At 41.3% G+C, this 24,879-nt stretch overlaps 3 protein-coding genes across 7 annotated transcripts in view; 2 read left to right on the top strand and 1 right to left on the bottom strand.

Annotated features, from left to right (window-relative positions):
* The window catches only part of rttn (rotatin), a 34,203-nt gene extending 33,145 nt beyond the window's left edge, over positions 1–1,058 (top strand). For all 3 annotated transcript variants that reach the window (XM_084566427.1, XM_084566428.1, XM_084566429.1), the window contains one exon: positions 108–1,058. In XM_084566427.1, the coding sequence (XP_084422553.1) occupies positions 108–187 (80 nt within the window). In that variant the 3' untranslated portion in view covers positions 188–1,058. The remainder of the gene's footprint in view (positions 1–107) is intronic.
* Positions 1,059–1,633: 575 nt separating this feature from the next.
* Positions 1,634–7,653, top strand: cd226 (CD226 molecule). 3 transcript variants are annotated; one of them, XM_084565972.1, is made up of 6 exons: positions 1,634–2,504; positions 3,120–3,443; positions 3,552–3,932; positions 4,213–4,315; positions 5,833–5,887; positions 7,381–7,653. In XM_084565972.1, the coding sequence occupies exons 1-6, from the start codon at positions 2,294–2,296 to the stop codon at positions 7,405–7,407; spliced, it is 1,101 nt and encodes a 366-aa protein (XP_084422098.1). In that variant the 5' UTR covers positions 1,634–2,293; the 3' UTR covers positions 7,408–7,653. The 3 variants fall into 3 exon arrangements, with proteins under 3 accessions (XP_084422098.1, XP_084422097.1, XP_084422099.1); XM_084565973.1 differs by having other exon boundaries at positions 2,426–2,504; positions 6,432–7,653; XM_084565971.1 differs by lacking the exon at positions 7,381–7,653 and having other exon boundaries at positions 5,833–6,063.
* Positions 7,654–11,766: 4,113 nt separating this feature from the next.
* The window catches only part of dok6 (docking protein 6), a 47,005-nt gene continuing 33,892 nt past the window's right edge, over positions 11,767–24,879 (bottom strand). Inside the window, exons 4-9 of the mRNA XM_084566382.1 lie at positions 23,544–23,663; positions 21,131–21,320; positions 20,622–20,760; positions 19,500–19,605; positions 13,311–13,343; positions 11,767–12,079 (exon numbers count right to left, since the gene is read on the bottom strand). Coding sequence (XP_084422508.1) covers positions 11,925–12,079; positions 13,311–13,343; positions 19,500–19,605; positions 20,622–20,760; positions 21,131–21,320; positions 23,544–23,663 — 743 coding nt within the window. The 3' untranslated portion in view covers positions 11,767–11,924. The remainder of the gene's footprint in view (positions 12,080–13,310; positions 13,344–19,499; positions 19,606–20,621; positions 20,761–21,130; positions 21,321–23,543; positions 23,664–24,879) is intronic.

Here is a 24,879-nt window from a genome sequence, read left to right on the forward strand (position 1 = left end):
CCCTGAATAAAAAAAAAAAACACATCAGCATCCATCCTGGTGTTAAATCTGATCGGACGGTTTTTCCATTCTCACGCCCTTAACGTTTGTTTTTGTCTACAACACAGACGCAGAGAAGAAGCAGGAACCTACCAACACCTACCTGCTGAAGTGCCTCGAAAACCTTTCCCAGCTGTTAAATAGCTAAATGTAGCATTATTTAGATTGTTTTGTATTGATCAGTGTTATCTTTCACGACTTTGCCTGTTGTGGCTTTCAACACAGCTGTTGCGGTGATGGTGGTCTTAAGCTACAACACGGCATATTTGGCTTGTTGCCGGAAAACCACAGGGTCATTTCGACCCTCGCGCAGAGTGAGAGCGCTGCATTAACAGGAAATAAACCTTCTCATCACAGTGAATAGTTTGATTTTGTTTCCACAGTGGGTTTTTTACAGCCCTGTTTCTTAAATGCAAATCAAAACAGAATACAATAACACACAACCCTTTATGTACAGAGAGAACACACATTTTGAATTTGATTCCAGCGTTGTGTTTCTAAAAGGACGGAAGCATGTTTACCACCGTGTTGCGTCACCTCTTCTTTTCACAAAACACAAACTGCCTTTAGTTTTAAAGCTAAACTGAATCCTGCTGTGGCTTGAGAAAAGACTTGAGGAGCTCAACAGTTCGGGGCCTGTTTTGTTGTATTTTTTTGTTTCATATTGCACCGAGTGTCTCCGTTGGGCTGTAGGTCTGGACTGTAGGCAGGTCTCTTTCACTACGCAGGGCCCTGCTGTTGTAATACGTGCAGAACGTGGTTTGGCATTGTCCCCCCATGTAGCTCCAAAACCTTAAGACTGGAGGAAGCAGCGTCCATGCTTTCTCTAAATACAATATAGTTTTGATTCAGGACCGTTTTTCACTAACTGAACTCGTGGCCAGAGTTTATGGTTTTTATGTTTTATTCTTTGCATGAAAGACTTTTAACTGCACCAGTTTCTTGTTGCGAGTGTCGGTAGGAGTTTCCTATTTAAACCTCAAACTTCCCACCAGTCCCCTAGAACTGAAGAAGCTACTCAGATGGAGAAGTGGTAAATTCTCAAGAAACTCTACAAGTCCAGTTCCCTTTTTTAAACCCTTTTGTCAAATTGTTGAGTTATGACGTTAACTGCTAAAATTCTTCCGTCCAGTTGCTGCCCAGCAGAAAGAGGCTATTGTAGTTCGACTAGAGGAGGGGATGGTCCTCCACTGCTTGTGCCCCTGGGATGGGAACCTCAGCATGGTGTCCTGGACCAAAGTGCCAGACAAGACTCCTGTGGCTGTTTTCCATCCAGAGTTAGGAGTGTCATTTTCTCGCCAATACAAGGAGAGGGTAGAGTTTTTGAGGACCTCGCCTATGGATGGAAGCATTTCCATAAGAAACGTCACTCATCAGGATATCGGGCTTTATCACTGCTCTGTTCAGACCTTCCCTCAGGGACCCTGGACCAGGAACATTCAGGTGGAGGATTTAGGTAAATATCACAGCAGTAAAAAAAAAAAAAAAAAGGCACTTGAGTGAACTGATTTTGGGAATGAAACTTAACTGAGCAGCATTATTTTGTTAAATACAATATAGTTTTGATTCAGGACCGTTTTTCACTAACTGAACTCGTGGCCAGAGTTTATGGTTTTTATGTTTTATTCTTTGCATGAAAGACTTTTAACTGCACCAGTTTCTTGTTGCGAGTGTCGGTAGGAGTTTCCTATTTAAACCTCAAACTTCCCACCAGTCCCCTAGAACTGAAGAAGCTACTCAGATGGAGAAGTGGTAAATTCTCAAGAAACTCTACAAGTCCAGTTCCCTTTTTTAAACCCTTTTTGTCCCCTAGAACTGAAGAAGCTACTCAGATGGAGAAGTGGAAAATTCTCAAGAAACTCTACAAGTCCAGTTGCCTTTTTTAAACCTTTTTTGGATAGACATTTAACTTCCATGCAAAGGTTATAGATGCATGGATCTCTGATGATCTATGTTTCTTATCTGTCACCAGTTAGTCTAATAAGCTCTGAGATGATTTACCTTCTGTTCTTTTCCATTTATTTATTTATTTTTTGTTCTTATCTTGACATTTTTGTGTTCTCTATCAGCTTTTAGTAAGCTCACAATTCAGTTTTTTAAAGTGTGACTTTATACTGTTTTCAGATGATCAACTTCTAATATATCTCAGTTTTCAGTTCACATTTAGAAAGCGTCATTATAAAACCCAACATCACGTATTAAGTAATTAGGTCGCTGTAGGTCGCATTTCTCGCCGTGGTGATGAAGCACCCGCATGTGTGAGCTGTGGGCTACCTTGAAGTGTGCACCAGTCGCTCAAGTGTTTCTCTCTGTACCCAGAGAGCTAGCAGGAAGTGCTGCTCGGGTGCCTCTCCACTCCTCTCCTATCAATGCAGCTTTCATTCTCCCTCAGTGGGGCAAGATGGAAGCAGTACAAAAGGACTACTGGTACTTCGTGGTACTCATCTTTCTCCCTTTTCTTAAAGGTACGGAAATTAGTTATGTTTTTTTTAATATTTTAAAAGTTTTTTCATAAATGGCATTGTTTCCTGTGGCTACACTTTCAGCGACAGTTTTGAAAGTGATGTTTACTGTCTCAGGGTATTGTGAGCACAGTGATTCGCCTAAATCAATTTACTCCGTTTAGCTTTGTGAGGTTTTACTCTCAATCAGTAATTAAAACGAACATCCCTTTTAGTTAAACTTGATGCTCGTTGTGATTTTGCAAAACTTCATTGTTCTGATCCGCTTCCCAGCGCCTCACTGGACTTGAAATCAGTTGTCATTCAGCTCAGATAAAAGCCCGTGAAAGCTTGGAAGCTTGATCACAGGCGATTGTCTATTGTGTTTATGTGTTTTGGCTCAAATTAGCCTAATTACCATTACCCAAGGGACGGCCTGAAAGCTGTGAATGGCTGTGGTAGTCTTTGAGTAGGGGAGATTTAGGGGGAAAACTTGCCACAGTGGTATTGCGAAAACACAATTACACCTAAATGCTGTGTAGATAACTATTAAAATATAATGAATGATGTAATGTTTCTCATTTCAAATTGTTCAAATTGTTGAGTTATGACGTTAACTGCTAAAATTCTTCCGTCCAGTTGCTGCCCAGCAGAAAGAGGCTATTGTAGTTCGACTAGAGGAGGGGATGGTCCTCCACTGCTTGTGCCCCTGGGATGGGAACCTCAGCATGGTGTCCTGGACCAAAGTGCCAGACAAGACTCCTGTGGCTGTTTTCCATCCAGAGTTAGGAGTGTCATTTTCTCGCCAATACAAGGAGAGGGTAGAGTTTTTGAGGACCTCGCCTATGGATGGAAGCATTTCCATAAGAAACGTCACTCATCAGGATATCGGGCTTTATCACTGCTCTGTTCAGACCTTCCCTCAGGGACCCTGGACCAGGAACATTCAGGTGGAGGATTTAGGTAAATATCACAGCAGTAAAAAAAAAAAAAAAAAGGCACTTGAGTGAACTGATTTTGGGAATGAAACTTAACTGAGCAGCATTATTTTGTTTATATATTTGCTTACAGACGTGCCGCCTGAAGAAGATGACATCACAGAGCTCCCGCCCCAGGAGGAGATCGTAGCAGACTCTGAGTTGGTGGCGGAGGAGAGCAACAACCTAACCATCACGTGTAACCGTCAGGACAATGTCACCGTTCACCAGGTCATTCTGGAGCGGATGCTGCGCGACGAGCCTTGGAGTATTATCGGAGTGTGCAAGAAGGTGGAAGCGGGCCTGGTGAGCGAGGACTACAGCATCAGGGGCAGGGTCAGCTGCGCAGACAGCCTGGATATCAGCCTGCTTCTCACGGACGTGACACAGGAAGACGGGGGTTTCTACCGCTGTACCTTTAACACAGATGCAGGGGTGCAGACCACCACTGTGCAGCTCACTGTTAGTGAGTCAGGTACTGAAACAGAAATCCTGTAGTAGTTGACTAAATAATGAACAGTTTCTCAAAATATTGCAAACATGCCTCACAGTGTATGTCACACAATTAATACTCAGTAACAAGACAATGCTTAAGATATCATCTTCAAGGCTTAGAAGTGCTATAACCACAAGTTCCTGTGTTAGTTTTCTGAATTCTCTTCCAAGCGAGCTGTGAGTCAGTCACGTTGCTAAAACCACACTGAACCACTGCTAAACTGAATGGTCCCTGTCTCCTTGTTTTTCTCTATAACCAGGTGGAATCAGCCTCTCTTTATACATGATGTATATTTACATCGGAGCTGGAGCTGCTGGAGTCGCACTACTCACTGCCATCATCATACTGGCAATGAGGCGCAGGTAAGATTTCAGCAAACCGCTCAACCTCACTGTCAAACATAGACCTGCGCAGTCACTGATGACGCCAGTTGCCCCACTTTGGCTGCACGGTAACATCTGCAAACCAAGATGAGGCAGAATTAATGTCAGTTAGTATCTCGACAAACTTTCACAATAAATCTATTTCATACTTACACTGCGTTCCAAATTATTATGCAAATGATATTTTTCTCTGATTTTCCTAAATAGTCAATGCATATGACAGCATCATTTTCAAGTCATCAAACGTAACGAGTATAACTTGAAGGTTATTGAACAAACCTTCCAATGATAACAGTATTTTTTTCAAAAATAAAAAACTTAAAATGCACTGTTCCAAATTATTACGCACAACAGAGTTTCAAAACATTTTATAGATTGTAAAGAACTGAAAATGCTCATTTTTGAATTTGCAGCATTAGGAGGTCATATTTACTGAAATCAAAAGCTATTTCAATCAAAAACATCTCAACAGGTCAAGTTACATTTTAACATAGGATCCCTTATTTAATAACAGCTTCACAATTCAGTTGAACTTGTGAGTTTTTGGAGAGTTTCTGCTTGAATTTCTTTGCAGGTTTCTGCTCGTGAGCATTGGTTAGGGGTGGCCGAATAGAAGGCTTATGCGTAACTGCAAGCCTCTGGAGGATCCTACACCTTGATGTTCGCATGACTCCAGAGGCACCAGCAGCTTCAAATACCTGTTTTCTGCTTTGTAATGGCATTTTAGCAGCTGCTCTCTTAATCTGATATATTTGTCTGGCAGAAACCTTCCTCACTGTGCCTTTATCTGCACGAACCCATGTGTGCTCTGAATTAGCCACAGATCTCTTAACAGTACGATGATCACGCTTAAGTTTTCATGAAATACTTAAAGTTTTCATACCTTGTCCAAGGCATTCAACTATTTCAAGCTTTTTGGCAGCAGCGTCATCCTTTTTCTTTCTCATATTGCTTGAACATGGTGGTCCGCTTAATAATGTGGAACGTCCTTCTTCAAGTGGCTTTTCCTTTATTTGGGCTCACCTGCCAAACTAATTATCACAGGTGTCAAAGAGTCCTGAGACACAATAACATCCATGAGTTTAATTGAAAAACAAAAAAAGTGTATCTTTATGACAGTTAAATACAATTTGCATAATAATTTGGAACGCGGTTTAGACGAACAGACAAATGTAGCAAACTGATCAGAATTTCCACTGGTAAAACCACAAACCAAATGTAAGGGTAACAACCCAGACCCTCTTCACTGAAAACTGGTGGTTTCAAAGGTGGGATGTTGGTGCAGTGGTTGGCACCGGTGACACACAACAGGAATCAACTAGGTTCTGATCTGCTGAGGGCCTCTCTGTGTGGGATGTGCTTGGTGTGTGGGATTTCTTAATCACTGCCTCTCTGCCTGGGTAGGAGAGACAGTAGGACGAGCAGTTATATGTACTGGATGTGTATCAGTATCTATCGCTGGTTCTATAAAACCTTTTGTCTGATCATCTCCACAGAAGGAAGAACAAGAGAGAGGAGTACAGAGTCAAACTGCACCCGTCTCAGAGACAGGTACGCGTTGCGTCATTGATTATATCCACTCTTGTCTTTACCTTGGATACTTTTACAGCGCTCCCTTACCTCCTCCTCAGACATGCGCTTAATTACAACGCCGTTGCACTTTACTGTTAATCCCGCTTGATACATCACGTCCCATCCACGGGTAACCTGATACATAATCTGTGCATGCTGACTAACGAATGCTGCTTCACAATAACTGACAGTGATGTAGATAATACAGAAAGCAAGTATCAGATGTCAGATGTGTTATAATATGTATGATATTATTCATGATTGGAATTACAGAAATCATTTGAATATTAAAAATAAATTAAGGCAATATAACTGATTCATAGCAAATTTAGATCACTTTAATTATACTGCGGGTATTTTTTTACAAATTTTATGATGTAATAACAGCTGTGCACATAATCATGTAGTGTTAGATTATTTTACCCCCCTCTGATAGCTTTACTATTATGTTTTGTCAAGTTGCTGCTATGTTGGTGTTTGTCTAACAGCTTTAACACGACTAACGTATACCTCATCCTCACAGCCAAACTTCTATGAGAACATGCCTGTGTGTCCCAGGATTTCCAAGAAGTCCAGGCAGATAAAAACCTGTCCGGTCTATGCCAACCTACAGACTGTCAGACCGCCCACTGCTAATCGTCTGCCTCGTCATTAACGATTTAAATACGTTAACTTTTCATCTGTCGGCGTGCCCCAGTCGCCTTTTTTCACAAAAACACACAGTGGCAGATTACACTTATTTATTTGAATTTTCTAATTAGATTCAGCGATCATGCCGACACTGATTCGTGCGTGTGTGGTTTGAAATGAGTCACTGGTGCTCGTTTAAGAGTCAGAAAGCCGTCAGGGTTTGTTTGGGTCCGGTCTTGCTGCCACTAATTAAATGTAATGCATAATTATTGTTGAGGAAATATTTGTTTCAGGCAAAACAATATTTGACAGTAACCGCCACGCAGAAGAACAGACAAAAGCCTGCATAATCATTCTTTTCACTCCTCTAACCCCCGAGTAAAACGACTGACAAAAGCCCGTGTAATTGCCCCCCTTTTACTTTCATCCCTCCTGGTTTCCATTCAGAGCTTGACAATGCTGTCTAATCAACTAACAGAATGGAAAAGCAGTCACTCAGCACTGTACCATCACTTGAGACCGCTGCTTTACCCCGCGGGCTTTCTGTCTAGGATGGTTGCATTCTAGTTAGTATGAAAGCTAAACTCTAATTAGCTAATCTGTGCTCTAGTTTATACCTCCTTACCCCGTCTGCCTGCTGTTTATTAATGAAGATCTGTCTTCCTTTTTCTTTATAAGATGTGAAAAAGAAAGTGATTTTTGTGAAAAGTTGTCTAAAGTTTTACATGTTGTATTATTTATTACGTTTTTCTCTGAGCTTCTTTTTGTGAATCTATATTTAAGGTTAATGGTGCCATCAAGCCATGTGCTGTTTGTGTAATCTAATTCATTTATCTCCATAGAAATGGAGGCAGTGGCAGAGGCAGTAATGGATATGCGGGCTATTCCGCTAGGAAACAAGGCAAATGTGGACATGGTAGAAATGTGGAACGTAAAGGGACAATATAGTTTGGAGACACAAGCTTTGGCCTTCTGTTTTTTTCCCACCCTGCTCTTCTGGTGGAAGACTTGTACATTTGACTGTGATGACACTTGTGATGCTGTGCGAAATAGTAATACTGAAACTGATTCATGTGGTTGTTAATGATAAATAAAACACAGTGTCATAGCCTCTATCTTGTTGAATTTCCTGTGGTTGTGATGGGGGTGGGGGGGGGGTAAGAGGATGTTAAATGGAAATGATCGCTACAGAGTGAATGCAATCTCTACGAAACCAGTCAATTTACTGAAAATTTTAATTCCCTGGAAATCCTTTGAGTAACCTATTAAATTCTGTGAGGAGTAGGAGTTACATTTTCCAACAGTCAGTTACCTTAGCATTAAGACTGGGGACAAGGAAACTTCAAGAGGTTCTAGAGAGAGTGACTCCACATTCTGACTTCTGAGTCAACCACTCTACTTACTTACTATAAATACACAGTAACAACGGTCCATAAGTATGGTCTGGACTGAAAAATTTAAAAAGTTTTGACCAAATTTGCTGTCTCTGGGTTTTAGAGCTTCTTTGACTACAGTCCTTGCCCATGTGTACGCCTCTTGCTGTATGCAGTATAATACAATGCACTGCTTATATACAGTAGAATCGCGTGGCCACAGATGGAAAGATGGTGTCAACCAAACACTGGGGACTAAAAATGACCATGTGTGGTTTTAGAGGACCTTGTGCCTTCTTAACTTCTGTAATCGATCTGACATTGTGTAGCATTCATGTAAAAAAAACAAAAAAAAGGAGGTTGCTTTGCAGGACCAACAATAAGTCATGCACATTACCTGCCATAAGTCTGAGAAGTTTCTCAATTATCCAGGTCATATTAGTGGCTTCTTGAGTCCAGACCAGGTCCAGTTGCCTTTGTTTTTGCGTTTCGAACTCATTTCCAAACTTCTTTTCCCCAGGTGTTTGCATAACTTTATCACCCATAGGTAATTGTCTGTTGACTTAGCCTGTGGGGACAAAATCAAGCTAATATCGAGGTCAAGGCTTCATGTTGATGATACCATAAGCAATTTGAGATGCAAAAAGAATTAAAATTGAAAGATAAAGCCTATGGCCAGAGAGTTCACACTATGTAAACAGTCAAAACCAATATAGAGGTTTTGTTTGAGATATACGCGTGACAAACGTAATGTGTTAGCTTGCTAACTAACGCGTACAGCAAGGTATTCTGCCTGTTTCTTTACCTGCATGCTACCAGCGTCTGCTCAAACATGGTCATTCATTCTTGGACCACAAACAAAAAAAATAATAATCTTGCCTGACTGTATGTACTGTATCATCTGTATTTACTTCCTTCTCCAAGCTTTGTGCTAAAGCTAAGCTAACCACTTAGCTGTGGGCCTGTGTCAGTTATTTAATAATAATTCCAGTTGTACATTAAAATTAAAAAGGCTGCTACATGATAGAACATTCAGTTTATTACATTTTATTAATCAACAAAATCATTACATATGTACATTTAGTGAAAACTGTAGTCCTACACTCATGTATTCAAAGTGCTATTAACATCTAACAAAACACAAAACATGGTGGTCACAAACACAATCTCATAGTAACGGAAATCTTCATGACACGTCTACAAACAAGTGAATGGCTACAAAAAAAATAAATCAAATTAAAAAAAAAAAGACAAAACCTGCAAATGATGAACACAATTGCCTAGAATTTTCTCCAGTCATCTCGGTGAGTACTGCTCCCATTGTAGTGGAACTATCATACATACATTTATTAACCACACTTGAGCTAAGACTCAAGACAACTAGGGCATAAATGTGGCTAGATAAGTCAACAGACATCTCAGTGGGCTCTGGTGTGGACTAACAACCTTCTGTGGATGGGCACTTTGAGGCTCAAATTAATACGAGGATTGGGTTCTTTTAAATAACGAACACAAAATAAAGTGACTACTGCAGACCTTAACACAAAATAAGTGCTTGTACTGTTCCAGTTCTCCACAAATCTAGTATTTAACATAGCTCTATACAGAAACCCAAAACATCAGGAACAACAAGACAGAGACACATTCAAATAAGGGGTTAGGTTTAACATTGACTGCTGCCTAAAAACTGATTGTCATTGGAATACCTTTTCATCGCACTGTTGTTGCTGTAATTTCTGGATTAAAACAAAACAATCCAAAAAGAACTACTGCAAATATACCACAAATATTCAACGAGATGATGATGTATCTGGTGACCGACAGGCAACAAGTGTTATAGTCAGTATTCTTAGGTGTCACATGGCATTTCACAGCTGGCTCTACAATATTTTAAGAAAACATAAGACTTTCCAAAGCAGTTTTAACTATTCTGTCAACAAACCGGTAAACTCAAAAGCCCAAAGCCGTCGCTTTGATTGGATCTCACACCGCGGTCTGCGTCAAAAGGCACTTCTTACTGGAGGAGGACAATGGAGAAAACATTCAAATCATATATTCAGAGATACTCATGCTACAGAAAGGATCTAATGAAAATGTTTTCTTTGTTTACTCTTGCTGTTTTAGTGACTATTTCCACTGGATGCAAAACAAAACTATAGATGTGATGCTTTTATAAATAAGTTGTTTTTGTAGGTTTGCCATAGCCTGCCTTAACACACCATGTGGATTTCAGTATGGGGCATGTTTTGAATGATACAGAGAGAATAATATCTAGCAATTGAACAGTCCAACAACCAGTCAACACATTATGTGACGAATGCTTCTCGACAAATGCCTTAATCACTATCAATATTTTTTACAACAGATGCCATAGCAGAATCTAAACATCTCGGTTCACCGATGGCAGCCATTTTGTTATAAATACAACCAATTCAACAGCGCTCATTACATGTGTATGTCTATGTTGCTGTTGCTTTCTTTTTATCAGCGCATAAAGTCCATCCAAATGTTTTGAAGGGCCTGGCAGATCTTTGCTAATAAAAATAAATAAATAAAATACATTTCCAAATGGAGCAACTCCAGACTGAAATGGGGAACTGCTGGCTAGCTGCCAGGCTAGGTTTTTCGGGCTTACTCGGTCAAAAATGAAGTGTTTTCTTATTATTCTTATTTTTATTTTTTTTAAAGCTAAATTACAATTTATTTTGTTTTCTTGTCAAGAGTAGGTCAATACCACATCTGTATGCTAACCATGAAGGCAACGCTAACAGCTAGCTTAGCTAGCTTCGTGCCAACAAATGCAGGAAATGGGGAGAAACAGCTAGCCTGGCAGTGTTTGTAACAAAGTCTACAAACGGTACCTCTAAAATTCCGAAATGAACATGTCACATCTTAGCTAAAACAACAACAACAAAAAACATGCTAAGGAAATGGGCAAGTTGTGGTTTTACAGGTGCTAATTTAAAGATTTTGTTATATTTACACAGATAAACAGCTAGGCTAGCTGTAACCCATATTTATTACAAAAACTGAGTGGTGTCGATCTTATCACCTTATCTCAGCAAGAGATAAGAGATTCCCCAAAAGGTTACATTTTTTAAATTAGTTTCTGCCCATTTCGTAAGTTTATGGAGTTTATGTTTTCTTCAGCATGTGTTCACATGTTAATGCTTCATGAACTGTACTGGAAGAAAAGATATGAACAGTTCACATCTGCCCATATTGCCAAATTCACCTCTACTTTGCATAACTCATCTAATCAAACCACTCTCCTTCCACCTTTTGCTAATGAACCAGTTATCAGATATGAGCCACTGTATATATGAGGCTGGAGAGGGGCTATTAAAATCAAATAGCTCTGGAGAAAAGGTTGGCAGTTTAAAGCAGAGGCTGTGAGAAGGTTGCACTTTATCATTTCTGACATGACAGTCCGTTCCCATATCCTTGAAGCACATTTCTGAATGACTTTTCTTTCCTCTTTGCCGGCTGCAGCCATTTAAAGCCTGTAATCACCATCAACTCGTTTTCTGCGCGAGGCATTGATCTATTTCACATTTTTTTGAGAGGAAGAATCTAGAGTGGGAGGAATATCTGTCAGAACTGGTGAAGTTTCTCTTGAATTGGTTGCTGAGGCCGCACATTGTCAGAAGGAACCCGGACAAAACTTTTTATTTTTATTTTTTTTTTAAGACTGAACCTTTAGTGCCTTTGACTTCTTCTTTAAAAAAAAAATAAAAAATAGGGATCATGCTGGCTTTAAGAGGATACTGACAACATAAAACTACACTTGAAATGATTTTTTGGTGCAATCTTTGAAGCTACTTCTGCTGTCATACTTCATACAAGAAAGGATACAACCCTCCTCAGGATCCTTTTCACGTCCCTCTACAGTTCACACTATTGTCTGTAAAGTATAACCCGGAAATTATATATTACACATGTCGCTATACATATTTCTACATCCTCTCTACAGTGGTGGGTAAAGTGTCCAGTGTTGCTTGAGCAGCTCTCTGTCATTGGAGGGGTCTCAGGCTGCAACTAGATTCACAGCCACTAGAGGGCGACGGTGCCTCTTCCTGGCGCTGGCTGTCCCCCTGTTCAGGCTCATCAGACAGAAAGCTGGGGAAAGTCTGTGCTCGAGGGATGAACGTCATCGCCAGGCCGGTTCCTGGGGGGAAGAAAAATGGAGAAAGAGACATTTTTAGGGGAATAAAATAATGATTTGACTGAACTTGACACTCAAACTATTCAGCATTGTTTCTTAGACAATGTGCACGGCACAACTGTTGCTTAGTTACTGGCCAGTAACTAGCAGAATTGATGATGACAAGAATAAATCTGGCCTGCTTCATTTAGGTAAAATATATTTTTAAGCCCTCTTACATATGTGTAATACAAAAATATAAATGGTAACAAGGGCAACAAGCAGCCTTTCATTTCAGATAAACAACTTAATTCCACTCTCGTCTTCTATTTTTTTTTCCCCTGCTCCTTCCCTATCCACCTTAATTCAAATTAATTGGACCAATTTGTCCTGCAGTTCATGTTGGTTAAATGCACCGAGAGGGAGCAATAGATGCTTGGGGCCGGAGGGCGGTTCTCGTACCATTAATAATACATTAGGAGGGGCGCGTGGAGGTGGGCTCTGGATAAAGTGGCTGGCAAGCTGCTGATCATGCACCAAACTAGGAGGAAGTGGCCAGTGATCAATATTTCAGGGGGTGCAAAACCTAGCACAACACTGTAATCAACTCTAACCTACAGCACGCACGGGGCCCTGCTTATATCGCTGGCTGGGTGCAGGTTGCTGCACGTCGATATGTATATGGACGCCTCAGATCAATTCAGCTGCAGAGGTTAATTGAAATTTGATTAACAAATTAAAATTCTCTTTTTTTCCAAGGCCACGCAGGCAAAATTGACAAAGGCATCATTTTCTTGAGTAGTGTTGGAGCTGAAATGCCCATTAGCGAGCATGTTTTTAAGCTGTGCAAGAGTTCACGACACACACAGCAAACACACACGCAGAGCAGAGGTTGTGTGTGTGCGCGCGCGGCGTCAGTCATGATGCCACCAAAGGGAATCGGGCCGCGAGACGCGCTGCCAACTCACCACGACGTGAAATATAAAACATGACCCAGTCAGCCTGGCAATCAATGTCAAGTGGCTGGGTGAGTGCGTGTCAGAGCCACAGAGGGAGAAGACTACTTGAAAAAAAAAAAAAAGGTGTGAAGAGGGATGATGTAAGGAAAGACACTGAGAAAGAAAAACATAGAAAAGGCATTTTGCCATGTGAGTTGAGGGAACAGCTTGCCGGAAGAAGCGGAGTGGGGCCGGCGTGGGTGTGAGGATGAGACCATAACAGCATCAGCCATAACAGGTGAGTCATGCATACACACCTCTGTCCGCTACTCTTTCCTTTCCACCACTCCCTGAAATTAAAACAAAACGGAACATGAGGCTGTAGTTTAAGGATTTAAATGCAGCTGAGCCTAAGTCCTAGAACAAAAAAAAAAAATAATAAAATCACTGCAGGTTATAAAAACAGGGATTCTTTCTCTTCCTCCCTCTGCGTTGTGCTTAATAGATTGCTGAAACCACTGGTGCGCAACCAGGCATATCCTTTTCACATCTTTGCCAAGACAATCCCTTTCCTCAACCAAGGCCAATTTAGGCTGGGGGAGAAGTAAAAACAGAAGGAGGCAGGGAGCCGAGTGCAGACACAGAGGGCGAAGCGGATCTCATCATCTCCTCGGGCATAAACTGCGGCGTTCGTCGCGCGGTGCCAGAGCCCATGGCGGGAGCCGCGCTCTTGGACGCAAACGCAGTAGCGCTTGCACAAATACAAAAATATAAAAATAAATACAAACACAGAGAGAGAGAGAGAGATGATGGTGTCAGCAGCCCTCCTCCTCCTTCTATCCCTATGAGAAGCAGACAGTGATTTGTCAGTGCCTTTTCATTACCAGGGAAGGTCATGTCATCCTATCTGGCCCGGGGTGGCAGCTGCTGGGCTGGAGCACACGGGACAGGCAGGGAGGGCACTAGCATACACTGACAGGGAGAACACAGGGCCCGGACACACAGGCAGCTATTCATGCATGCATGTTGACGCGCACACACACACACACACACACACACACCTGTCTGCACCTTTCAAAGTGCCACGACCCAGATGGCATCCTAGTAACAGCTGTAACCACAGGAACAGAGGTTGAATGTACTGCGAAAAGACTGTTGTGAAGCCACAGACGCTAAGTAATAAAACATCAATCCAGTGCACCGGGGTCAGTTCATTCCAATTTGGATTCAAATAATAAGTGATGACTGAAATCAGAAAACTTTCCCAGCCGAACACTTCCACCTGGCTGTGATGAATTTTTCATGTGCTCCTGTTTCCCCATCTACAGTCTTCCATGTCGCCTGTTGCAGATAAGATAGCGCTATCATCCTGCTCTTCTATCATCTTGTCCCCGTGCCTTTGATACCCGCTGCCTCTCAGTAACCCCCCACACCCCGTATCACTCCAGCCGATCAAACTAAGAACAGCGCTGTTTCATTAGAATTGCTAATGCCACGGCACTAAACTGCGGAGCACAATAAAACGCAGGGTGATGCAAGACAGAGTGTGCGTGTGAAAAAAAAATATAAAAATGCAGAAAAATACCAGCGTTCTCGTCCTTTTTTTCCATTCCAATATTAGAGTCGGTAATTGAACCTTCTCTGACCTTTTTCAAAACTTTAAAGTGCACTTATTTCTATGCCTCAGCAACCTCTGAGAACACAGCAGTTTCTCTGAAATGCAAAAGAAGTGAATAACATTAAGAATAGAGGTGGAAGATAGTGGAGAGTAGAGACATTGTTTTAGTGTATGCCGTGGTTTCTGGAGATTAAAACATCTATCTTGGGTTTCTTTAAAAAAAACAAAAAAAACACATTCTCGGTTGGCTGAATTTTGTCTAATACACACTATATATTCAGTTTTTCTTTTTATGCCACATCTACTTTCTTTTAAACATAACGACAATTATCATTTTCCCCTCCAAGAAAGCCACGCTTCTGGGAGGTATAGTGGAGACTTTACCAGCTTAAATACAAAGCAGATGTGAAACATACTGAATTAAAAGAGTTATGCTACTTCACTGTCAGGTCCCAAAACAAAAAAAAAAAACCTAAACAAATAGGTGAATAAATCTCTATAGGGAGAAGAAACTATGTTCCTTAATTATTCCCCCCAACCCGCAGGGTATTTGAAAGCAACCCGAGCATGACTCAGCAAATTGACTGTGCTGATTGGATATTCATCATGCACACAGCGATACAGCCAGGGAGCAAACACAGGCAGCCAAAAAGCTCGCTCCAAAAACACTATTCCTTACCTCAGTTTGGATCCAAATTATTATTCCAGGAAATAAAAGTATCACTATTACTAAAACATTTTTTTTTAACAACTAATTTGCAGCTATATCAGCTGAATGTGCGTCTAAATAAGCACATTAATCTAAAGACGGATTTCACGGTTTTCCAAGTGCTACCCAGTGAGAGCTACTTGTAGAAATCCCAGAGTTCACTGGGAAAGATTGTAGAATAGCTCATCTAATTTAAAAACTTAAACTGGCGATCACTGACATTTCTTTTTCGGCTGATTTGGTGACACGAGTAGTTACTGATGGGAACAGAATTCAGGGAGCAGCAGAACAAACTGTTGTCCTTTTAATAAAGTGGGCTGGCATTAATCGGCCTGTTTTCCATAATTAGTTCTGATCTGATTTTATGCTTTACACGGCACGAGTCTGTGAACAGCAAGGCATAGTGAAAGGAGCTGGAGGTGTGCAGCTCTTCATCTGCCAGATCACTGTGGCAGTTGTCTTGTTTTCGTTCAACGATATGAAGGATGTGCCAAGCCATCTGATGAAATTATAAAATTTACTGTGATTACTTCATAATAAGAGTCATCTTGTGTTTTGCCTTGTAATGCCTCTCTGTATAAGCAGAAATCTCGGAACCGATCAGCTATTGTCTGATGATGGTTTATTATTTCTGTGTTCGCATCAAGGTATCTGTTTATGAGATTACAGCTGCAGTAATGTCACATGCGCATTTTTTCTGGGAACGTTGCCACGAACATCCAGCTCATAATAACGCAAATACATAAATATTATACTATTGTGTTACCTCAGCCAGCGATAGACAATGTCATGTTTTCCGTCATGGTTTAGTTTCTTGTGTTTCTGTTTATTGTATTTTAAGTTCTTGCATTTTTCCATAGTCATGGTTTAGTGTTTAGTTTTTCAGTTTTCTGTTTCCTGTTTTATTTTGCTAAGTTCTGGTTTTCCTGTTTGTGTTGTTCCATGTCATGTTGTCTGTCATGTTGTCTGTCACGTTTTCTGTCAGGGTTTAGTTTCTTGGGTTTTCTGTTTATTGTATTTTAAGTTCTTGCATTTTTCCATAGTCATGGTTTAGTGTTTAGTTTTTCAGTTTTCTGTTTCCTGTTTCCTGTTTTATTTTGTTATGTTCTTGATTTCCTGTTTGTGTCACTTCTGTGTTTTCCTTTTGATTAGGTCATTGGTTTCACCTTGCGTTAATTCTTGATTTGTTTCACCTGTGTCTCGTCACCCCTCTGTTCCTCATGTGTGTATATATAGCCCTGCCTTCCCCTTTGTTCCCTGCCGCGTCATACTGTTTGTCAGCCACGTTCCATGTCAGTTTTTTCACGTTTTCCACGCCATGTATTTCATGTCAAGGGTTTCCATGCCATAGTATTTTCATGCCATAGTTTTGATAGTGTTTTTGATTTTTGTCTTTTTGGATTTCCTGCCTTATCAGCAGCGTCCTTGGTTTTTGTAATTTATTTATTTTTTTTGTTAATTAAATATCTTTTTCGCCTACTCCTGCCTCTTGAAGTCCTGCATTTGGGTCCGAACTCCCGTTCCCCGATACCCTTTGTGACAGACAATGACTAAAACTCATCTAACTAACCCTAACCCTTTCAGCTAATGGATAAATGGTTGAAAATAGATTACTCAAAATAAAGTTAGCAAAAGTAATGCGTGTTATATAAAACTGACTGAACAAACATTGAAACAATATCGACAATCCTGTAACTTATCACTGGTTTTAGGTTTAAATTGACTTAACCCATTTGTCTAGGTGGGTTGATGAAAGTGTACTCCACCAAACAAAGGCTGAAAAATACAGAGCTGAAGGTCTCTGCACATAAATTATATCTCTAGAGAGGTGGAGACCTTCTGCCAATAAGGAATCAATGCAATTACTGAATATGGCTGTGCTCATCAACAACAATGGCCTGCCACGTTGAAAGCAGCACCAGGCCCTGACATGCCTTTCACAGTCCAAACATCTCGTGTCGCAACAGGACTTCCGTCACTCCCCGGTATCATCTCGTCGTCCCCCTTGTTTGACGAGACCTATCGCCGTGTCCTCAAACACACTGACGCGTTCAATTTATTCATGGGAAAAGGAGGGGAGATAATGGCAGGGCTGAAAGTGCATGAGCAGAAGAAGGTGGAGGGTGGTTCTGAACCGGACAGGCACACAGAGGATGTGTGGGAGGACCAGTGGAGATGCCAAGGTGATGGATGAGAGAGAAGCTCCTCTGCTCACCAGAGTTTGGAGAGCAAGAGTTTAAAAAGGAGACTTCACAGAGGCCGGGCTTATAAGTAATGACCTCGAGGTGGGAGCTTCTCCGTTTAATGTATATGAGTAAGAAAAAAAAAAAAAAACGTGTTGATGTTTGGAATGGAAGACTTGCATTTTGCTTTTAAGCTTATCAGGAGACAATTAAATGATAATGAAAAAAAAAAGAAAACAGCCTTAGCTTTTCAAAAGAAAGTTGTGACGTCGGAGCGCCTTTCATCTTTGCCTGGCTTTCTGTTTTGCTCTATCAGTGAAAGCCAAAAGGCCCATAATCCTGAGATAAGTCTACTAATCAACTAATACCATGGACGGAGCATAATCGCATCAGCTCACTAATCACCTTTCTGCCTCTGGTCCTCATCTAGACATTAACACACACTTCCTATTTCTTGCGTGTACATTAAGTGCACGGAAAGGACAGATTGTGTAAAGCTCGGATGCTACAGACCATTTTCAATTATATAAGCTAATTTAGCTTATAGGTCTGTCTGTGTTTGTCTCTGCCTTTGCTTATCAAAGAAAAAATGTCTTCAGGTAATGGATTCAGGCATTTTCAGGTCATCTCTTGAGTTTGGTCTGGATTCTGGCTGGGTGGCAGGTTTTTGTTGTTTGCTAACCTGTAGTAGATTTTCTTGGATGTTTATGGTTGTTGCCCTGCTGCATCACACGGCTTCTCCCGAGCCTCAGCTGGACAACCACCCTTACAATATCCTGGAAGCTAGGCAGCCCCAAATCATGATGTTGCCCATGATGCTGCCTCCACCGTACTTTACCTTTGAGTTGATCTTTTTACGTTCCGGTGCCTTTTTACATGCCACACATTTAGCTATGTGTTATTCTGAAACAATGAAACCACTAAAGAGAAAGGTTGCTAAACTAATGTGTTTCCATTTATACTCAGTCTGTTTTTGGACTGATGAATATCTGAACTCTTGTAGATAACTTTGAATTTCAGCTTCATGCAGATCAACTATTCTCGATTCTTAGTCTGTGACAGCTTTAATCCACCTCTGATCATGTTAAATTGACTGAACTCCAGATTTTCATACTCTAGACTCCAATTAGCTTTTGTTGATGCCATTAGCCTCGGGGTACGCCAACAAAAAAACAAGAGCAAGAGGAATACGGTGATTCATCGTTACTAAAAATACACCCAGTTTATTCATAACTGTAACTTAGAGGAAGCCCCAAACTAAAAGGCCAAACTAAAACACTAAAATACACTATTTTCCGAGGATAGTTTATCTCATTTTAAGTAGTTAATGTAATACTGATGCATACTCAAGAGTCAAAGTTTCGTTTTAGCTATTGAAACAGGATACGACCTCATGGCGACTACCAGTTACCATGTCAACCGCTCCGTAAAGTGGTCCTGTAAGACCATGAGAGTAGGGGAAATACTGTGTATACTCCAATACTCCAACATTTCTTTGTAGCTGGTGAAGGTAGAGCAGACGCAGTATTAATCAATCGGAAATGCAAGGGTGTCTAGTGCAAGCGAGTGGCGGGTCATCCGTGGCTCCAAACTCGCAAGATGGCATGGCCCTTATCCCCAGGAAAATAGCGTCAGTTTGGCCAATGCAAGGAAGTGGGGACATATTTATATACAGTCTATGGTGTAAACTCAACAATAATCTGTGCTTGTCTGTTATGGTTGGAGTCTACATTTGTACACAAGAAATGTATGTTAACATGCAAAAATTGCAACTATTAGCTGGAGATTAAGATATCTTTCATATTACTTGCTAATGAAAGAAATATATAAGTATGTCTGTTTTAATGAGGACAATAAATGTATAAATTAGCAATGGAGTTAGCAATGGAAAATAAGTCCATGCATGGTGTTGAAATGTGCTGGTCAACTGGTGTTTTTCCTTGACAACAGAAAGCAATAGCAACATGGTGCATATGGTAATTAGTACGTTTTGTACCTTGGTAACTGTAGAGATCCCCCACGCTGGTCTGACGCGTGATGTGCTGCCAGTAGGCGCTGCGTGGCAGGGAGATGGACTTGGTTAACGTCTCTCTGGAGTGGATCTGAAAGAGACAAAGGCAGCTTCTAGTGTCTCTCACTTCTCTGTCACTCTCAGTCGCTCTCTCACAACAGGGGAAATGTCTGCGCTTATGTCAGTAAACAAATAGCGCGAACAGTACGGCGTACTGCAGGTTGTTTCCACTCTGAGAGGCTGTTTGATGGGTGAGATGAGGATTCATTTGGGATCTTGATGTTGTTCTGCCACTTGTGCTTCAGATGTAAAGCCAGAAAACAGCTTGAAATATGTGAAATATATCAATACATTAGCAGAAAGTGGAAAATATATGTATTTCCTCTGTAGGAAACATTCTGCTTGACCATTTTGTGGAGCCATTCATGCAATTTAAAGAGCTGAGGGTAGCAGCATTTGGAAACGTTCCCAAGTGGTGGGGTCCAGGAGCATTGGCCATATGGTCAAGGCTCATCAAACACTAGGCAGGCCTACATAAATAAAAAATACAGATGATAGCGGGGAGGAGGAGAGGAAGGAAGGAAGGAAGGGATGGATGGCTGTTGTGATGGAAGGAGGGAACGGAGGCCAAGACGGTGGGGTGTCTGAGGGCTCCTGGGCCAAAGCAGTGCTTCAGAGGGAAAGACCAAGCAGCAAATACCCTGAGAGTAATGTGTGTTTGGACATCTTGTGTGAAAATCATGATTTATTGCCTTTGTGTTCTCTGGTTTCTAAAAATAATTCTGCCAACAGCCTCAATGAATTGCTTGTTTGATCAGCTTAAATCAAACAGGCAGGGAAGAAGCCATTGAAAAACAAGGGGATTGAAATTAAACTGCTATTTGTGGAGTTTTTGCAAATATTTCTCAGTGTGTCTTCCGGCATTAGGATATTTTAGCAATCCTGTGAATGCAGCACAATGAGAGTATTAAGGACATATTCCTAAAACGATGCCATGTTGACACATACACTCATCTCTTTTAGCTGTTTGTACTGGTGGAAGTTTATCAAGTGCGGCTGTGGAGAGGAGATAAACAACCAAAAAAAAAAAAAAATGTACAAACGTACCTGGGAGCTCTTCTCCATCTCCTCCATCATCCTCTCATGCTGCTGGGCAATGGCCAGCGTGGCCGAGTGGACCCGCTGGTAGATCATCTCCCCCTCCCGCGTCTGGAACGTGAACAAACCCTCTCCTGTGTCACACATCCTGCGCCAGGAACACACACACAGAGACACACTTTGATCGCGCTCACTCTTGGATCGCTGCTTTACAAATATGCATGCTTGAATGTTCAGTTAGGGGAGAGGCACGTTGCTATAATAGCCCGCCGAAGTCAAACACACAGATGCGGGAAGGAGATACAGAACGCAAACAAAGACGCGCATTCGCACCTGTCACATCATCGCCTGAAGGACTCTGTGGTAAATGTTGATATCCTGGGATCTTTTGGAAATCCGAAGTTGCTTTGTGAAAAGTTTTTATAGCATTTCCAAAACTAACTTCCTCCCCCTCCCACTGCTAAGACTTCAATCTCACAAGACAACACAAAGAGCTCAAAATCTGCACGCACGCCCACCTGCCGGACTCAAAGGTGAACCAGGTGGAGTCTCTTCCGTATCTGCGCAGGGAGCTGAGAGGCCACATGATGAGTTTGAGGCGGGCGTTGTGAATGTCCCACAGGTAGATGTTTTCATGGGTGATCTGCATGGTGCACTCCCCGTAGATGTCCAGGTTAGGGGTGGGCATTAGGTACACGTTGAAACGTTCTGGAAGGATTCAATGTACACTCACAGTCAAGAATACCATTAAGACTCAGCACAGACTTCTTTTAGCACCCTGGATTTATAACAAATGCATTCATGCAGACAGTTCCTGCACTTCCAGCTGCAAATTTTCACAACAGCTTTACGAATTGTTCTCCAGACCTTTCATTCATATTTGCAGCAAAGTAAAGAGGCAGATAAAGAGTTAGCCACATAAAGTGAACATGTTTTGGTCTAGTTTTGTTTATATCTGAAAATGCACTGCACTTATTTCTCACTCACTGCCGTGTTAATAACAATTGGCTGTAAGAGAGGTTGGATTTTGCTTTTGCGGCTCGGAGCACGGGGGAGTCGATTGCTGGTTGATTTATGTTTGGTTATTTGTATCTGTGCACTAACAGGAACTGGCAGTTGGTGTTGGGCCAACTGATGCACGTTCTTGTACTGATTTCTCTCTCAGGGATTAAAGACAACTATGCTGAATATAGTATGTGCGGTTGTGCACCCTTATCACGCAGTAGCATAAGTTATCCCCACCTGTTTGTTAATTTAGAGCCTGCAAACTTCGTATGAGGCCATCAGACTCTTTTTCAAATAGTGTCGTTGTCTTTATACCTTATTGCATGGAGATTTATTACGTTCAACTGATCCGTTGAGTGGAGTGTTTCGGTAACTTTCACATTTAGATATGCGAACGCCAGGGGATAAGGTGCAGACAAAATTAAACGGAGCAGAATAAATATTTTTTCCTATAAAAATTTACGCAACAATGCCAAGGCTGCAGCCGCTCACAATAAAGGATACTGTTTAAATGAAAATCTATAAACAAGAAATATTAATGCTGTTTTTACGGTGGACAGAAATACCACAAAGCAAGCCTTACAAACACCAGCAATGGCTGGTTGTAAAATATCAACACGCTGCCAAACTCTAGAGAACGAAACATATTCTTACTACAATGTGTCACCTTTTTTTGTAGCTGCTGTACTTAACTCACTTTTAATTAAACACAACAACCCGTGCAAATGTTATTTAGAATAGTACTTTACCTGTCTTCAACTATAATGAGTCTAACTAGCCGACCGGTGAGTTGGACTGGGATCAAGAAGCCAAATCTGCCTGTTCACATTTAACTATCTCTCTGAGGCAGACAGACGGAGAGAGAAAGAGAGAGAGAGGGTTCTCCATAATCTAAATTAGTTCTTACTAATTACGCTTAATGATTCAAAATAAGCCTTGTGTCTGCAGTGGATAGAAAATGGCAATGTCACGGTGCAGCGTATTTTTAGGGATAGTGAAAATGAACTCTGATCTAATTATCGGGCCCTGCCGTTTAGGGAGGGAGACTCTAATTGAAATCACAGGAAGAAGAAATTTTTTTTCATCCACTCAAAGACGCAGCGGAGAGGTACACATTCGTCTCCACTGCACACTGCCGAACAGCAGGATTTCAGCCTCGACAGAAGGGAGAGGGATTGTGTTGCTACAGTTCAATTGGTTCACCCCAGCACAGTCAAAAACTCGGATATTTACATCTTAAATAAATGAGGCCAAGTTACGTTGAGGGTGGCACTTCACGGTGGCAGTAAAATGAAAAGGGTTGGAAAGACGGCAGATTCTTTTCAATTATTCGCCCTTTTACAATTTTAAACTGCTTCTTCTTTTTTGCCTGTTGCCTTTTCGATTTCCTCCGCGAGTTTACAAATTACACAGAGAATGAGCTTCACCGTGAGAGCAGGGACCCGTTGTCTCCTCTCTTTTCCTTTTCCATTTCCTGTGAGTAGAATATGTGGGGAGGCACATTTATTTCACATGGCTTTAGGAGCCATAATCTCATCCATCTCTATGACAAGCTTCATTATGAGGGAAGCCAGTGATGCACAGCACTTCTCATTAGGCCTGGAACACAGCCCCAGCCACAGCCTGTGACCTGTGCTCACACACACACAGGTTTCCTCCAAACATACTTCTGAAGTTGAACATCACGTGCTAATGTATCTAAAGACTTCAGCTGGGGACTTCGGATCAGATATTGACAATAAATGGCCCTTATTAGCCAGGCCTAATTGGACAGTGTCTGTTCCACTCCCCTAACCCTTCTAGGTCTCAGCTGCTTTAACACATATGGGTACAGACTGCAACTGCTAACTGCTTGGTGGTGGGCTGAGTGAGAGAGATTGACCCTGAATGGCTGGCTGTGTTAGCAGGGACTAATTGGGCACTCACCGTTCTGCTCCCGCTGCACCCCCGCTGCTAACAGGTCTGGCTCTCCCAGGCTGATGTCGTTGAGACGGCTGCCGAGGCACTCCACGCACAGCAGCTTACACCATTCCTCTGCATCCAGCTCTGCACACAGCCACACAGCGGCACAGCGTTACACCATGTCCACCAACAAACACACACACACCACCTCCTTATACCCAACACTGCATACATAATTAAACATACTGTCCAGATTATACTACCTAAAGGGCGCTGCCAATGGTATGTTTACAAATACATATGCACATAAATCACCCAAGGAATTTCAAGATAAAATGTTGCGTGTACAGGACATGAATACAGCTAACAGTAACCAGGGGGGAGAAAAATCCATCTGATCGATTTGGTGCAGATTAAAAAAGGCAGTCGGCTCAGCAACAGCCAGCGACAGATGAAGGCTGGGCCTCTCCTCCCTCCTTTGCCAATACTCAGATGAAAGGCTGTACAATATGAGTTGCTTTCCTAGAACAATATGCCCAGAGTCACATCTGAAACAAGGATCATCTATTCAGACAATCAATAAGCTATTTTCTAAATTGAAGATGGGTGTTAGCTTGTTAATTAGAAAGGAAATGGATGCATGAAGCTAAATAATAATGGCCAGTCCAAATAATAGGGTTTTTTTTTTGTTTGTTTTCTTGCTAATAATGCTCTCTTAGCTAAATTTGCAGCTGGAGCTAGTTGGCTAAGTTTAGATCAAAGACTGGAAACAGCTAACCCCAAACTTAAAAACATTTATTATTTATTTTGTTTCTCTCATTTATTTATAATGTATTTAATTGAACTTTACACTGAATAGTTTTTTTTTTTTATAACCTTTGGACAGAGCCAGGATGTTTCCCCCTACTTGCAGTCTTCATGCTAAGCTAAGCTATCTATGTACTGGCGGTAGTGTCACATTTAGTGTCGTATGTAACAAACAAGCCAGCAGCTGCTTAATATCTGAAGTACACACGCAAGAGGGGTATTTAAAAAGGTGATATCATAATTTTAGTTTACTACAGCTACAGTTCACAGCTGGTTGGCTAAGTTTTGAACAAATACTAGAAACAGCTATAACTAGAAACAGCTATGGTAACCAGCTGTAAGCTGTGGCTTCATATTTAAAGTTCACACAAGCAAGGGGTATTCTCACTAAAGTCTTAGCTAGAAAGTAAATACAATCCTTTAAACATTTATTGAAAGCATCAGTTTAGTTTTCTACAGCTAGCAGCTGCTTGGCTAAGAAAAAGCTAGCTTAAAGTTAAATAAAAAGAACAATTCCTGCTAGGGTAACTAGCTGTTAGCTGTTGTTTCATAT

The sequence above is a fragment of the Chelon labrosus genome, assembly GCF_963514085.1.
Source record: "Chelon labrosus genome assembly, chromosome: 18".
Taxonomy (NCBI): domain Eukaryota; kingdom Metazoa; phylum Chordata; class Actinopteri; order Mugiliformes; family Mugilidae; genus Chelon; species Chelon labrosus.

What these genes read in the sequence shown, in the direction of transcription:
- cd226 (XM_084565971.1), top strand. Translation starts at nt 2,294, where the DNA reads ATGTGTGAGCTGTGGGCTACCTTGAAGTGTGCACCAGTCGCTCAAGTG. An exon ending in CATTCAGGTGGAGGATTTAG is followed by an intron (nt 3,444 to 3,551) that starts GTAAATATCACA and finishes ATTTGCTTACAG; the next exon opens with ACGTGCCGCCTGAAGAAGAT. An exon ending in GCTCACTGTTAGTGAGTCAG is followed by an intron (nt 3,933 to 4,212) that starts GTACTGAAACAG and finishes CTCTATAACCAG; the next exon opens with GTGGAATCAGCCTCTCTTTA.